A 15,712-nucleotide genomic window follows, 5' to 3' on the forward strand; every position below is an offset into this window, starting at 1 on the left:
ATGATACCAACAGATGGAGAGATATACCATGTTCTTGGATTGGAAGAATCAACATTGTGAAAATGAGTATACTACCCAAAGCAATCTACAGATTCAATGCAATCCCTATCAAATTACCAATGGCATTTTTTACGGAGCTAGAACAAATCATCTTAAAATTTGTATGGGGACACAAAAGACCCCGAATAGCCAAAGGCAGTCTTGAGGCAAAAAAATGGAGCTGGAGGAATCAGACTCCCTGACTTCAGACTATACTACAAAGCTACAGTAATCAAGACAATATGGTACTGGCACAAAAACAGAAACATAGATCAATGGAGAAGATAGAAAGCCCAGAGATTAACCCACGCACCTATGGTCAACTAATCTATGACAAAGGAGGCAAAGATATACAATGGAGAAAAGACAGTCTCTTCAATAAGTGGTGCTGGGAAAACTGGACAGCTACATGTAAAAGAATGAAATTAGAATACTCCCTAACACCATACACAAAAATAAACTCAAAATGGATTAGAGACCTAAATATAAGACTGGACACTATAAAACTCTTAGAGGAAAACATAGGAAGAACACTCTTTGACATAAATCACAGCAAGATCTTTTTTGATCCACCTCCTAGAGTAATGGAAATAAAAACAAAAATAAACAAGTGGGACCTAATGAAACTTCAAAGCTTTTGCACAGCAAAGGAAACCATAAACAAGACAAAAAGACAACCCTCAGAATGGGAGAAAATATTTGCAAACGAATCAACGGACAAAGGATTAATCTCCAAAATATATAAACAGCTCATTCAGCTCAATATCAAAGAAACAAACACCCCAATCCAAAAATGGGCAGAAGACCTAAATAGACATTTCTCCAAAGAAGACATACAGACGGCCACGAAGCACATGAAAAGATGCTCAACATCACTAATTATTAGAGAAATGCAAATCAAAACTACAATGAGGTATCACCTCACTCCTGTTAGAATGGGCATCATCAGAAAATCTACAAACAACAAATGCTGGAGAGGGTGTGGAGAAAAGGGAAACCTCTTGCACTGTTGGTGAGAGTGTAAATTGATACAGCCACTATGGAGAACAATATGGAGGTTCCTTAAAAAACTAAAAATAGAATTACCATATGACCCAGCAATCCCACTACTGGGCACATACCCAGAGAAAACCGTAATTCAAAAAGACACATGCACCCGAATGTTCATTGCAGCACCATTTACAATAGCCAGGTCATGGAAGCAACCTAAATGCCCATCAACAGACGAATGGATAAAGAAGTTGTGGTACATATATACAATGGAATATTACTCAGCCATAAAAAGGAACGAAATTGAGTCATTTGTTGAGACGTGGATGGATCTAGAGACTGTCATACAGAGTGAAGTAAGTCAGAAAGAGAAAAACAAATATCGTATATTAATGCATGTATGCGGAACCTAGAAAAATGGTACAGATGAGCCAGTTTGCAGGGCAGAAGTTGAGACACAGATGTAGAGAATGGACATATGGACACCAAGGGGGGAAAACTGCGGTGAGGTGGGGATGGTGGTGTGCTGAATTGGGCGATTGGGATTGACATGTATACACTGATGTGTATAAAACTGATGCCTAATAAGAACCTGCAGTATAAAAAAACAAACAAAACAACTAATACTAAACTTTCATTGGGTTATTTGTATGGAAATATGTTAATATAAATGTTTCAGACATTACATGAAATTTCTAAAAATCTTATATTTGTATTTGTATGGAAATATGTATGGAAATATGTTAATATAAATGTTTCAGACATTACATGAAATTTCTAAAAATCTTAAAAAAAAAAAAAAAGAAACGAAGACCCAACACAGACAAAAATAAATAAATAAATAAATAAAAATGTAAAAAACAAAAACAAAAAACCCACTGTATTAAGCTTGCCTAAGAACCTCTAGCTCTGACAGTCTGTTCAATCCACAAAGATCTATAGTGCTCACGCTCTTACTCATTTTTCAAAACCAAGCTCAAATCCTATCTCTTCCACAATGCCCCACCAAATACTCGAGGCAAAAATTATTTTTTATTCTGTTGCATTTCATGTAGGCATCTCAAATATTTCATCCAGTTTTCTAAGAATTAAAGTCAGAAGTATGGCTGTCCATCTATACAACTAACCCAAGATTTCTTTACCTTGGAACTATTGCTGTTTTGGACCAAATAATCCTCTGCTGCAGGGGAGTATGTCCTCTGTATTTTAGGAAGTTAAGCAGCATCCCTAGCTTTACCCACCAGATACCAGTGGCACCACAACCCCGGGTATGGCAACCAATAGTGTTGCCCAGATATTGCCAATGTGCCCCAGGGGTAAAATCGTCTCCTGTTGAGAACCACTGAACTAAAGGAAGTATATAGCATGATGTAACGTGAGTATTAAGATCAAACAGATCTGCTCTTACATTGCAAATATGGCCCTCACGAGCTGTGTGACCTTGGGCAAGTTACCTAACCTCTCTGAATTTTATAGTTTCCTTTCTATAAAATAAGGTTATTAATACCATCAAACTCATAGGTTGGTTGCATAGATTAAACTAACTTTAATAAACAAAGGGTTTGTAATAAGCTCTATGTGTGTGTGCCCACATGCTAATCTCTTTCAGGAAGGGTTGGGGAAGGTGAATAAGATGAGGCTGGAATTTGGAATCATATTGCAAAAGCATTAAAGGAAGCCTATTGCCAATAATGAATATTGTCAATAAATCATTAACTACATCATCACTGTCATCACTGAACTATGATTTCCAGAAGTCCAAAGTGCAATTCATCAATTCACCTCAATATTTCCATGGTCAACACTCTCTGGATTGTCAGGATGCCTTTTCACAGATCAATATATATCAGTTTGGGTTACTGGATGCCTCCCCAGTCCTCATCATAAGCTTTATTTCATGGGAATTCTCTGTGGCCTCAGAATCAAAGTGCTGGAAAGAAAAAGTTGACACTATTTCATACTCAGTGAACTTGGCATTTCATTCGAGTCAGATGCACTTCATTTCTAGTCATTTCTGTGAGCCCTTTAAAAAGAGGAGGGGCCGTGAAGACAGAGGGACAAGCTGTGCATTGAAGGAGGCAGACAAAAGGCCAAGTCCCCAAGCTGGCTCTTGAGCATTTCAAGCACCTGAACTCAATCTGTGTGACAGGAACGCAGTGTCATTTGATATGAATGCCACCAGCCACATACTTTTCTCTAAAAGCTTTTATACACCCACCCGTGGCTCTCTCTTTTATTCCAGTCTCAAAAACAGAGGGTCAAGTTTTAACAACTCCGGTTACATAGGGCCTGTGTGCTGGTTAAGGTAAAGTATAGCTCTGTGTGTGTCTGTGTGTGTGTGTGTGTGTGTGTGTGTGTGTGTGTGTGTGTAATGTTCTTCTTGACTTTACAGCGATTATTTACCAGCTGAGTGACTGGGCCCCTGGTTTGCTTCAGATGCTGTCTGCCAGCAGTTCACTGCCCAGAGTCTCAGTTTTCCTTATTACAACCATCACTTGCTTCCTGTTTACACTGGGTAAAGAGACCAGGTTTCATGCCTGCAGGCCCACATTCTTTAGCTGAGCAGGTTTTCCAAGCCTTCAGGCTACAGGTTCCAGCCACACCATGCAGCAAGTGAAGCATGTTGCAGTAAAAAGTCCATCCAATACCCAGCAATGGAAACTCCTTGGGAAACCACACAGCTGAACAGAAGATAAACAGATGTTTATATCATCCTTGCACGTGTTACTTGGAATTATCTTAGAGACACCATGACTGTGGGTAAATTCAGGCATATAGATGGAAAAAGGAAGATGTGGCAAAAGCTTTTTTTCCTACAAAAGGGTTGTTTCTACAAATCTTAATTTCCATCCTCATCCTATTCCATTTTCCCAGCCCTCCGCATGCACACGCGCACACGCGTGCACACACACACACACTTTAAACTCTAGCTTAAGTGCACGACTCTTTGTCCAAGAACATTTTATACACCTCTGTAATTTGCAGCTTCTAATCATGTTTCTTTTATTTAAAATGTCTTTCCCCACCTGCTTTGATGCTTAAATCACTCTTACCTTGAGTTTAACATCAAATGTTATCACATTTGTTAACTTTTGGACTTATCTGTTCTCTCTGCTGGTCTCTGATAAAAACTTTGAATCTCTCTATCAACAGTATTTGCACATTAAATTATAATTTGTTCATTACCTTTTTTGCCTTCTTCCTCTACACTATAAACGTCTGGGGGCAAAATCTGTTTTATTCTTCTTGCTATCCCAACAATTATCTACAGCATTGCTCAGCATGTAGTATTCAATGCCAGGTAGGTATTCAGTAAATATTTGTTAGGGAATTCCCTGGCAGTCCAGTGGTTAGGACTCAGCGCTTTCACTGCCAGGGCCCGGGTTCAGTCCCTGGTCAGGGAACTAAGATCCCAAAAGCCACGTGGCCAAAAAAAATTAAAATAAAAAATATATAAATAATTACATAAATACTTGTTGAATTAATGTGGCAGGAAACCAAGGGGTTAAGAATATAAAGTTACATTTGATTGCTAAAACATTGGTTCACTTTCATAATTCCCTTGAAAATAAGGAGAAAGATGCCAGACAAAAGTAAAAAGCGTTGGTCTGTAAATCACTTTGATTAAGCTGTAGAGCATCCATAATCCATTCACTATTATTCTACAGCTCTGGGCTCAATCACTAGTTCCTCTCAGCAAGACTCCACACAGTCCGAGAATCCAGCAAGGCAACGTGAAACCAAGGGCAGTCATCAGTTAGATCCCTTGAACTATAACTTGCTTAATAAATACTATTCTGTAACCTGCCTTCATTGACTAAGCTCTCTTTAATTGTTCCTGCAAATTGCATGCCCTCCAAGCTTCATGTAGGTTAGAGACTATATCACAAGAGTCCTTTAACTGCCCCCTATAGATAACGCCTCTAACTTATGGGTGGCCATAGAAATGGTGGCTTAAGTTGTTTTTCAGGAACATGGAGCTAGTCTTGTCCAGTTCAAATTGGTCGAGACCACCGACCGTTCAACTGTGTAAGTGTCCAGAGGATGACCTTTTGATGTCAGAAGGCCAAAAACTCCACCCTCAGATTATACCAACACCATCATTTTCTGAATAAGCACCCTAAGAAAAAGAATGTAACTCCGATACGCCTGCACAGAGCACAGATTACCTCAGTTTTTTCTTGCCTCCAATCACGTTTCCCCATGTCTCAGACCACCCTGTTTCTTTATCCCATAAATATCCCAAGGCCCTTGTCTTTGGGGAGGCTGACTTGAGATCTGTTCATCCATCTCCTTGCTTGGCTGCCTCGTGAATAAACCTTTTCTCTGCTGAAAACCTCGGCATCTAAGCGTTTGGCTTGCTGCCCATTGGGCAAACAAAACTGATTCTGTTACAAATGGTTAAAAGAGGGAAGATAATGCTAAAAGTTGCAAATATAAAGTGGATGAAACAATTGAGAATAATTAACCTTGGTTGTAAAGTATCATATCATATTATATCATAGCAATGATTATGAACACACACACACACACACACACACACACACACACACACAGAGTTCTTTCTGGTTTTTAACTATTTCCCTGAGCATTTGCAAATTATTTGGGTGTGGAAATACAGTTATTATTATAATACCTCAATCAATTCACTTAGTCACTCTAAGTACCTTCACTTTTAAAGTGGAGATAGCATACTGCCCTCAAAGGGTTTTTGTTACTTGAATTACATGAATACATGCAAACTGTAATCAATAAATATAAAGTGTAATTACATAACTGATGAGATTATTTTTATGTCTTGTAATATAAAATCAATACCAAAAATATTATTTCCTATTTTCACAACTGTTTTGTATGAGTAATGCAAAGTATGTGCATGCACAAGTTGAAAAAAGTTGGTAAGGCTTGGAGATAAGCAAGAATGTCTGGAAAGAAGCCATTTGACCATCACACTTACCGGAAGTAGAAGTGATATAGAGTTAGTGAGATGGGTAAAAGAAGTAATGTATTTTGACCTAGTATTTCATAAACTTGACGGTGATTTTTTTATATCAGTGCTGAAGGACTTAGAGATAGTATAAATTTGAATTTGAATGCAATTTTTTCCATTAATTCTTCTTCCTCAGGTACTTTTCTGACCAATCAACCCCATCACTCAGCTTCGACCCAGTGTTGTATGGTCTGAAACCTATATAAACAGCTCAACTTTCTCTCCTGAGCTTCAGAAAGACCTAAATTTCTAACTGCCTGGTCACCAACTCAACCCCACATTCCACGGACTTTTCAAACTCAGCATGTCTTCAACTAAACCTTTAAACCTACTCTTTTTTCAGTTTTCCCCATTCAAATTAATGGACTCATCACCTACCCAAACCAGACCATGCCATCTTTGATTTCTTCCTCTCCTTCACCAACCATATCATGCCAGTTACCATCTTCCATTGATACCCTGAATATCTCAAAATCTCTTCATCTTCTCTCCATTCCTAACACTCCTAACTTAGTTTAGGTCCTTATACCTACCATCTGAGCCAATACAATTATGGTGGGAAATATACAAGATTAAACTCCAGCTAAACTGTCTGTGTCTAAGATACTCCATGTACCTTCAACTATCTCCAATTCTCTTCATCTGATCCAAACTCTGTTTCAGTTCTTTGGCACTTATTTTAAAATATTTGCATTTTTATCTGCCTCCTCTATTAAGCAATGCCTTCCACAAAGGCAAGAATCTTGTCTCATTTATGTTTGTATTCTTAACAACAATCAGAATAGCTGCACATTTTAAGTACCAGAAAACATTTGTTAAATAGAGAGAGTCCAGGTTCTGTAGAAGAAAAGACTCTGAGTAAAAACAAAAAAAATGAATTTTATAAAAGTACTTTTAAAAACAAGTTACTCAATTAGATTGTAAATAATTTGAAATTTTTGACTGTGGATATCTCAGCTGTACATGATTCCCTCTCCTCTGCCATCATAGGTTTGCTAAATTGAATTAAATTGCTTCAGGTATTTTATTTAGTTATGCATTTCCCCCACGTTCTTCCACTTTTTCCTATTTCATTCATAGGGGAAATGAAAAAACTAGTTTATATCACCTTTTAAAAATCTTATTATGTCAAAATATTCATACAAAAGGGATTCTATATCCCCAGAATTACTGTTCTTCTTATTTATACTTTTACATTAATAAAACTGAATATTAATCAAAGCCAATTTTGGAAAATGTCCTAAACACAAATAACTTTGTGACACAAAAACCAACAACAAAAGAGAAATCAAGACACAAAGAACTGGATCAGAGCAGTCATCATCTCATATCCCAGACTGAGATCACTTGTTTTCTTAGGGATCTGGGACTCGGGGTGGCCTTTAACTGAGAAATGGCTTGGCAAATGAAAGTTCCAGATTGTTTTCAGGAACGAAATAAAGACTTTAGAAGAATAATTTAATGAGAAAAGCCTTAAAGAAAATACACTTAACAGATTCAAAAAGTAGTTTGATTGACTGGAAACCAACCAACTAACTAACCAACCACTCATGGTGCTCATACCTATGCATGCATGTGCACACATACACACACACACACCTGTTGTTCCTTCTTCCATCCAAGGAGAGCTATATGAACAACAAGTTTCCCCTTTAGCCTTGGCTGATAGGAAGTCTTGGCCAAAACTTAATGCTCCAGTCTGCTAATTGTGTTCATGGGTATTTGGGGAACAGTTATTCCATTCCCCCTTTTTTTCCATCCCCCTTTTGATATTTTATTTTTTAGCTTCCTTTTAAATTATTTAATTTTATTTCTCTATGGCAGAAAAACAATAAAGCACTATCAAGTATTAGAGTACTGCAGTGGCATTTCTCTGTAGTTCACAGAATTTCTTTTTTAATCCTTTAACCTGAATTTCTTCCAGCAAAGGACACTGAGAAAATAAGTGCTTAAACACACCAGATATGAGGAATAAGAGAAGACTTTGCCCAGGAAGTGATAGACGTAATAACCCAGGCAGTTGGTATTTATTTTTGACTTAAAATAAAAGAGAATCACTACTACTTCAAAATATATGTTAAATTAATTATTAGAACCAGTTTTCCTTTAAAGGCAGGAAACGGCTTTGGAAACATACATTATTAAGTTTTTTCAGTTGGATTAACAAATGTTAAAAAAAAAGAAACAGATAAATGACTCTGCACTTTTAATAAGAAAGAGAAAAGGAACAGGAGTTTGGGGAAGAACAAGAGCAGGATAGAGAGGAAAGGAGAGGAGATTATGAAGCGATGCATCTGAGCATTATTATTAATAAAGTCTTTTAAAAATAAGGAGAAGAGATATTCCATTTGAATTTTGGGGCATTATTGTGATGTAAACTCCCACTCTATCTCCCAGAAGTCCTCAGTGAGTCTACTCTCACATAAATGCCTTTGTGTCAGTGTTATGTTGTTCTTTCTGGTTTTCATTTTGGTTTTTTGTTATTGTTGATTTTGGGTGGTTAAGAGTCAAGCCAGGGGCTGATGTTGATGCATGGGTTGAGGTATTGTGAAATAGGAGTATAACAGGGAGACTAGCAAAACGATCCATACAAAGAACTAATTTAGTGCCTGCAAGAGCTTGGTGTCAGAGGCAAACCTGGAGACCAGAAGCCCCTGAGGACATCTGCATAAATCTTGAGAGGACAATTGAGCTTTGCTGAGAGCAGAAGGGGATTCAAGCCAACTTCACCTACATGTTAGGGGGGATGGAGGTCCCATCTAGCCTCTAACCACATACATTTTGCCTCAGATTCTTTTTTATAAAATAGGGAACTTACCAATTAAAAATATTTGTTTATACATATACATATTCACTTGTATGAATAAATGTGTTTAAAATAAGGCAAGAAATGTAATGTATGCCATCCAACCACAGAAGGACTTTAGATGTAGATTGTCATGTTTTGAATTTATAGCAAATAAAGTTATGCTATTCTGAAGTGAATGACAGCATATAAAGATAAACTTAGCGAGAACAGAGAAGGCAAGAATTTCTAGGCCGTAAGCACACTCCTATGTGTACATCTGGTTTTGTCGGAAGTATACAGGTTGCTCTTTCACTGCGTTTACAGCTCCAGCTGTTTTACTTCCTGACTACTCAGAGTGTCCAAGGACTGCTAAGTCTCCTAGGGAAGATGAAACCGTAGTAGAAGGGGACCTCCCTGCCACTGATGAATTTTAAATTTACTCGGGGAGATGAAATTTAAAGGCATTAAAAATAACTCTTAATTGCTTTATGATTTACAGAACATTTATATATGCTTTATCACATTTAACCTTACAATGGTCCAGTGAGGTTGAGAGGAAGGGCAGTTGTTCATTGTGTCCATTTTAGAGATGAGACTACCAAGGCCCAGAGAAAAAGAGTGACTTAAACATGACCACCGAGCCATATCTGACTTCATATTTCACACTATTCCACATTCCTTCTCTGAATAAAATAATTCAAATTTAATTATACACCCAAAATTTTATGTACCCTGTAAGCAATAAACACAGACAAACAATACTACTGCAATTTTAAAACAATATTACACTACAGTTTTTGCTCAGAGATTAGCAAAGAGGAAACAGCAGTGGTATGGTTACTATAAATATTGATTTCTTTTTTTTCAAATATAAAACAGCTTTACTGTTTACTGAAAAAGTCCTATAAACCTATTATAGTTTTTATCTATATAAACCCCAGGTTGTATCTTATTTTTTTTTTAACAGTGCATGTTTTAAAAGCACATAGCTTCACCAACAAAGCTAATTGGAGAGTGATACCCAAGCTGTCTCCTACATTGCAGATTTCGAGAAACTTCTCACTGGTGTATTTCATAAGGTGTTCAGTGAAGGTAGCATAAGGCACCTCAGTGGACCACGGGTTCCAACAGGATAATAGTGACTGCTGCTCTGGACTTCCCCAGCAGATCCTAAGGCCTTCTCCTTGTCTCCTGCAAGAAAGGAGTTTTTTTCTTTAGATTAGCCATTTTCATTAGATTAAAACAAATAGAAAAGTGTGGGAAGGGAATGTAATGCCCCAGTCAACCTTTGTATTGATGCTGAGATAATTGGCTGACCAACTAGTTAAATTGCTCCAGGGAATTTAGGAGGTGAGAAGAAAAGAGTGGATTTGGTTTCAAACATGATGAGTTCAAGACGTTGTTGAGAATTCTGTGGGTAAATGCCTGGTTGGAAATGTGACTCTGGTGCTCTGGACAGAGGCCATGGCTGGAAATATGGATACTGAACTCATGCCAATATTCTGATGGTCAAAGTTAAAAGAGAAAGGAAGAAGGAAGAGTCAAGGTGCTGGGACAGGAGCTGAAACATGGAAGACATCGTCAACATGGGAGACAGTTTCGAGGAGAAGGAAGATGACTACAACTTACAGTATCCACTAAGCAGTAAACCCAAGCAAGAAATGACTGAGAAAAGAACTGGGACTTCCCAAGAACTGGGAAGAACTGGGACCTTCCCAAGAGGGTATGCCTGATCTTTAAGAGGGTTGATGACCAATTCAAAATGCCCTGTGACCTCAGCTTCTATGTCTCATGGTTCTCTATTCTCTGCACACATTCCATCTACCAAAATTGCAGCAACAAACACGTCAGAGCTCATAGGAAGAGTATGCCTGGTCACAGTCCTGACGCACATTTTGTAGGAGGCAGTAACCATCTGTTACAGCGCAAGCCTGGTCATCTGGTAAACCCAAGTACAGAGCAAGAGAAAGTCAGCTTGGGAGTGGTGATGGGAGGAAAGTTGTGGCAGGGGAATGTGGCCACATTGGATAACAAATTTGTAATTTCTGTGGCCTCTGCTTTTGCATGTACCCATCAGAATTTATGGTTTATGGTTTTAGACATCTCTGAGTGCAAAAGAGGTCCCTGGAGATTAAGCCTAGCTCAGGTGCTTTGCGTTCGACAAGCTTTAAAACTAAGTTGCCTGTAATTCTAAGCAGCCCCATGGAACATCACAGAGCTCTCATTTCTTCTAGAAATTAAATCCTGGGATCTAGAAGGAAAAACCAGACCTCAAGGGAAAACCAGAGCTCAATTGTGATGCCTTCACAAAGCTGTCACTTCCTGTATTAAGGACAGGATTCCTCTGGGAATGTCATTGTGGTTTCTGAATGTTTATCCGTGTAGAAATGTCTATAAACACAATCTCACACGTATGCATATAACACCTCAACGGGCTGATTGCTCAGCTTCTTCTTTCAAAAGCGAAGTAAGAAAAGAGCTTGGCTCATTCTGCTGCTCAGTTCTCAGATTCTTGATGATTATATTTGAAGGCTGATACCCACCTTTTGTGTACTTGATCCTTTGCCAAGGAAGGGGAAAAAAAGAAAGAAAAGGAAGAGAGAGGAAAATAAAAACATCATAAATACCTCTAAAGTTCCCTTTCTAACCCTTCATTTTCTCAGCTGCTATACTGACATTTATCTTCCCCCCCTGTACTTTCCTTCATTCTTTTTTTTTTTTTTCCACTGGCCTGGTAATAAGCCCTAAGCTCAATGAATATTCTATGCATGCTAGTTAATGGAGCATTCTGGCTTGAGTCCCTTAAAACAACTTGCACGATACAATTATTTACTGCTTCATATGTCAATTTATGTGCTGGGTGCAATTTTGCTTTTATTCAAAGGCAATGAAAATCTTCCAAGATAGCTTTCCTAGTAAATACAGTTTATATCTTTCACTTTAGGGAAACCCCAAATGAAGTTTAAGCATGAAATTCAAGAGGGACCCTATTTCTAAATAACCAATCAATTTGAGTGTGGCAATGCCCTTTCTCAGAGATGTAGTATACTTCTAAACATACAAGCTCAGCCAACCTTCTCTCCTGAGCTCCAAAGGTGATAGCTGGGAAGAGAAATCTACAACCACGCAGTCTCTCCAAAGGTAAAACTAAGGTGGTATTTCTCCGCAAAACTTTTAGTACTAGAGTGCTATAAAAATCTATCATATTCTGTCAAATGTCTCCTTAGGGCAATTGCAGAGAATATAGTTGCCTTTATGACTGGGAACGCTTTATTAAACAGTTACTCGTGCTTACCATGAGAGTGGTCATCCGAGGTGACAAGAGTAGAGTAAAAAATGCAGTGAACAGGAGGTCAGGGAGTGCTGTGTTAGTCTTGGTTTTGACACTTAATGCTGTATGACTATGTGACTATAGGCAAGCTCATTTCTCTTTCTGAATCTCAGTTTCCCCATATGTCCTTTAGGGTGTCTCAATGTGGTGATATTCTATGATCTTGGTAACTCTGTGTAAATGGTGTAGACAGCTATGGTCATGATGCTACTAGCATTCACCCTGTCAAGGACATACAGGACCCATAAGAAGCCTCTGGATTATGGCTTCTGTAATTTAGGGGTATCAAAATAGCCTCCTTAAGTAGAACAGATCTTCTGCTGCAAAGCCTACACCCAGTATTATTCCATCACTCCTCGGAAACTTTAGCACCTACCACCCTATTTTACAAACATGGAAAAGCACAAATCAGCCACCATGTGGTGGAAGAGTAGTTTAAGGTTTATAAACTGTAGAATGTCAGAGCTAGAAGGACTTTTGGAAGCTATAGCCCAGTGCCTTCTTTCTGGAGATGAGAATATTGAGACTCAGGAAGGACTAAAACTTTCCCAAAGCATCACTGCAGACAGGGCTGAGCTGGTGAGAGCCCTGGTCTCTCAAGACTTCAGTTAGGGGTCTTTTCACCATCCTGGGCTATAGTCACAAAATACATTCAAAGTTAAGCTCCTGCCATTACACAACATAGCCTGCTTTATTTCCAATAGACACAGAGTTAAAAGAATTGCCCTAAGGAGCCTGCCATAATCTGTGGGCAAAAAACCTGCCCAGGGATCCTAGCTAAAGGTCAGAAAGAAAATCTCTGTCTCAAAAGGAACTGTAAATTTTTATATACTCTCAACAATAGCAATTATGAGATTATAGGAAAATAAGTTAGCACTAGAAGGGTAGGGGGAAATTACAAAAATGTTATGTTGTCAGGGTGAGAAGATTGGGTCTTTCTCGCTGAGCTGCTTTGGTCAAATTAATCAATGTGGGATTATAGTCCCAGGTAAAGAATGCCAAAATCAAATTATTTAGCAAAGAAAGACTTGGTAGCTCTCTTCCCAATATCATACTCTGAGTGTAAACCCTGGCTTTTGCTAGCTCCGTGTCTTTGGGCATTTCACATCACCTTTCTCATCTTCAGGTAACAACAATTTCATGAGGGACAAGAGGATAATGAATGAAAAAATGTTTTGTATGCTGTAAGGCTCTGTCTGACTAAGCAAATATTAAGTCCCTATTATGTACCATAATGCTTACTGGGTACTGTTAGAGCCTTTATATTTTTTTCATTTTATTCAACACTTATAAGCAATTTTTAAACGTTTTTGATAGAAATAGATGAAGTTAACAGGACATAAGATAAAAAATACGACCAGGTTTAATCAGATCATCAAGTCAAGAACCACTAGTGAAAGAGAATAAAAAGAGAGAGATAAACACCATGATCTCTGGACATAGACAAAACCAGAGGAGCAAATCTTTAGCACAGAGGAGGTGCTGGAATCTTCTATGTTCTGCTTCACCTATTAATCCCTCTTCTTTCATCTGATTCTGAGTCCCAGGGTATTTCTTATGTGTTCAGCTTCTGTTTCCCATCAATGTATTGATGTATATAATTTCCTACTTAAACTTAAATCCATCAGAGAGACTCTCATTCACCTTAAAACACCCTTTCAATTCTCTGTTCTTCAGACTGAATAAGCCTAGTTCTGTAAAACTTTTATAATAGGTTAAAAACGATCTTTTAAATCACCTTAGAGCTGGTTCTCTGAAACATTCCTAAGTTGTCTACCTTCAATTCCTCCATTTAATTAGCACATTCTCTGTGCAGTGTGTTATCTCGAGTAGAGAAATGGATAAGGCCCAATCCCTGAACTCCAGATGCCCATGCTCTAGTGATCTCTGGGCCTATTTTACTATTAACTGCTTCCCAGGCCTAAACAGGTACACATAGAAACCTGACAGTCCCATTACGGAAGTAGAGGAGTTCACCTATTGCAACTTATTTTGTTCGCACTTTCTATCCTCAAAGATACCAACTGGATCTGGCCTCCATTCCCACAGTAGTGGAAGCAAGAAGGTTAATGTACCCTTCACTTCTGATAAATTTCAAAACCTCACAGAAAGGTATAGAAGTAAAAGAAAGGATCCATTAGGACTCATAAGAACTTGGTAGAGGAAGAGGGTTTATAATAATAGCTGGAGATTTTTAGGATCCTAGACTGCCTGAGTTGGAAGGCCCCTTAGAGGTGTGTTTCTAATTCTTTCATTTTATAGATATATAAACTGAGGACCAGAATTTTCAAAGACCAGAGCTCTTCCTTTAGTCATGTTAATTACACGTTTTACTCAGTGACTCATACGCAAAATTCTACTCAAATACAGTTGCTGGCAGGGTGGAAGGCCCAAGCAATTACTACTTTAAACCATCACAGCAGCCCAGTAGAAGATTTGCTTCCTACACCAGAAAAGCACAGGCATGTTGAAGCGATGAGGCTTATACAGAAGAAGCTATCAAACAAGTGCCGAAGGACCAATCATGGAAAATAAATATGGTTGAACAACACAAAGAGGAGCTCAAGTTCAATGGAGGGAAAACTTTCTTCAATTACAAGCTTTGTGAGACAAAAATTATTTCTGTCAGACTCCTCTCCTTGAAGTCATTTTTAGCTGAACTAGAAAAATATGCCAGCCGGTCACCAGTCTGGGTTCATTTGCTCATTCCACACATTTTTCTTTCTTCGGAGAGAAGCCATGCATCCTTTTGCACAGTGTGAGATAGCCAACATCTTTTCCCACGACGCCCCCCTCTCCTTCCATCCTGGCCTTCACAGATGTTGTGCTGAGGTATAAACTACCTGTTCAAAGAAGCAAATGAGAAGTCCAGCTCCCCGGAAGGAGCAATGGCGGCTTCCATTACTACACCCATCCGCTGCCCTTCCTTTCTACTCATTCTCGAATCTCAAAGCTCCACCATAGAATTAAAAACATAGCTCCAGGCAGCAACCCGAGATTTATGAGGAAGCACAGACATTAACAGCTTGCTCTAAACGCAGGGCGTGTGCTTGTAAGTATGGGTGAGCAAACAGAGGGAGGCCGCACTGGAGGAAGGAGAGGGGCGGGCAGCCAGGGGGAGAGAGCAGTTCAGAACAGCACAGTGTATTTTCTAAATGGCTCCGTTTCCCTACCTCCCATCCTGTATTGTTGAAAGGTGGGCCTTCTAGGCCCACGAAACGTTAGTCCCTTGCTTATTTAACCTGGACAAAAGGGGGCACTGGGTTGGCACCCCGGAGGGTATTCAGTGCTCCTCTGTTCAATGAATGACCTCAGAGGAAACATTTTCCATGACAAGAACCCAAAAGATGCTGGCACAGAGTCAGACAATAAGATTTGCAGAATGTGTTTACATTCTCTCCGTGTCCCCAGGCTGTTCCAAACCCAAGGCAGGTGCTGCCTTTATCTGCTCTCTTTGCTCACCTGGCTCCCTCCCAGAAGTTTCCAGGGCCTTGGACGCAGTGAGATTAACCATTTACTGGCATGGGTAACCAAGAAACTCTGTGAGTTATATTCCTTGAGGAAGAGGTGAGTG

At 38.9% G+C, this 15,712-nt stretch overlaps 1 protein-coding gene across 1 annotated transcript in view; it reads right to left on the reverse strand.

Moving 5' to 3' along the window:
- The window catches only part of TPRG1 (tumor protein p63 regulated 1), a 376,146-nt gene that overhangs the window by 16,328 nt on the left and 344,106 nt on the right, over positions 1 to 15,712 (reverse strand). The window contains exon 6 of the mRNA XM_082393410.1: positions 9,845 to 9,998. Within this exon, the coding sequence (XP_082249536.1) occupies positions 9,845 to 9,998 (154 nt within the window). The remainder of the gene's footprint in view (positions 1 to 9,844; positions 9,999 to 15,712) is intronic.

This window comes from Balaenoptera borealis (genome assembly GCF_965194805.1).
Source record: "Balaenoptera borealis genome assembly, chromosome: 5".
NCBI lineage: Eukaryota > Metazoa > Chordata > Mammalia > Artiodactyla > Balaenopteridae > Balaenoptera > Balaenoptera borealis.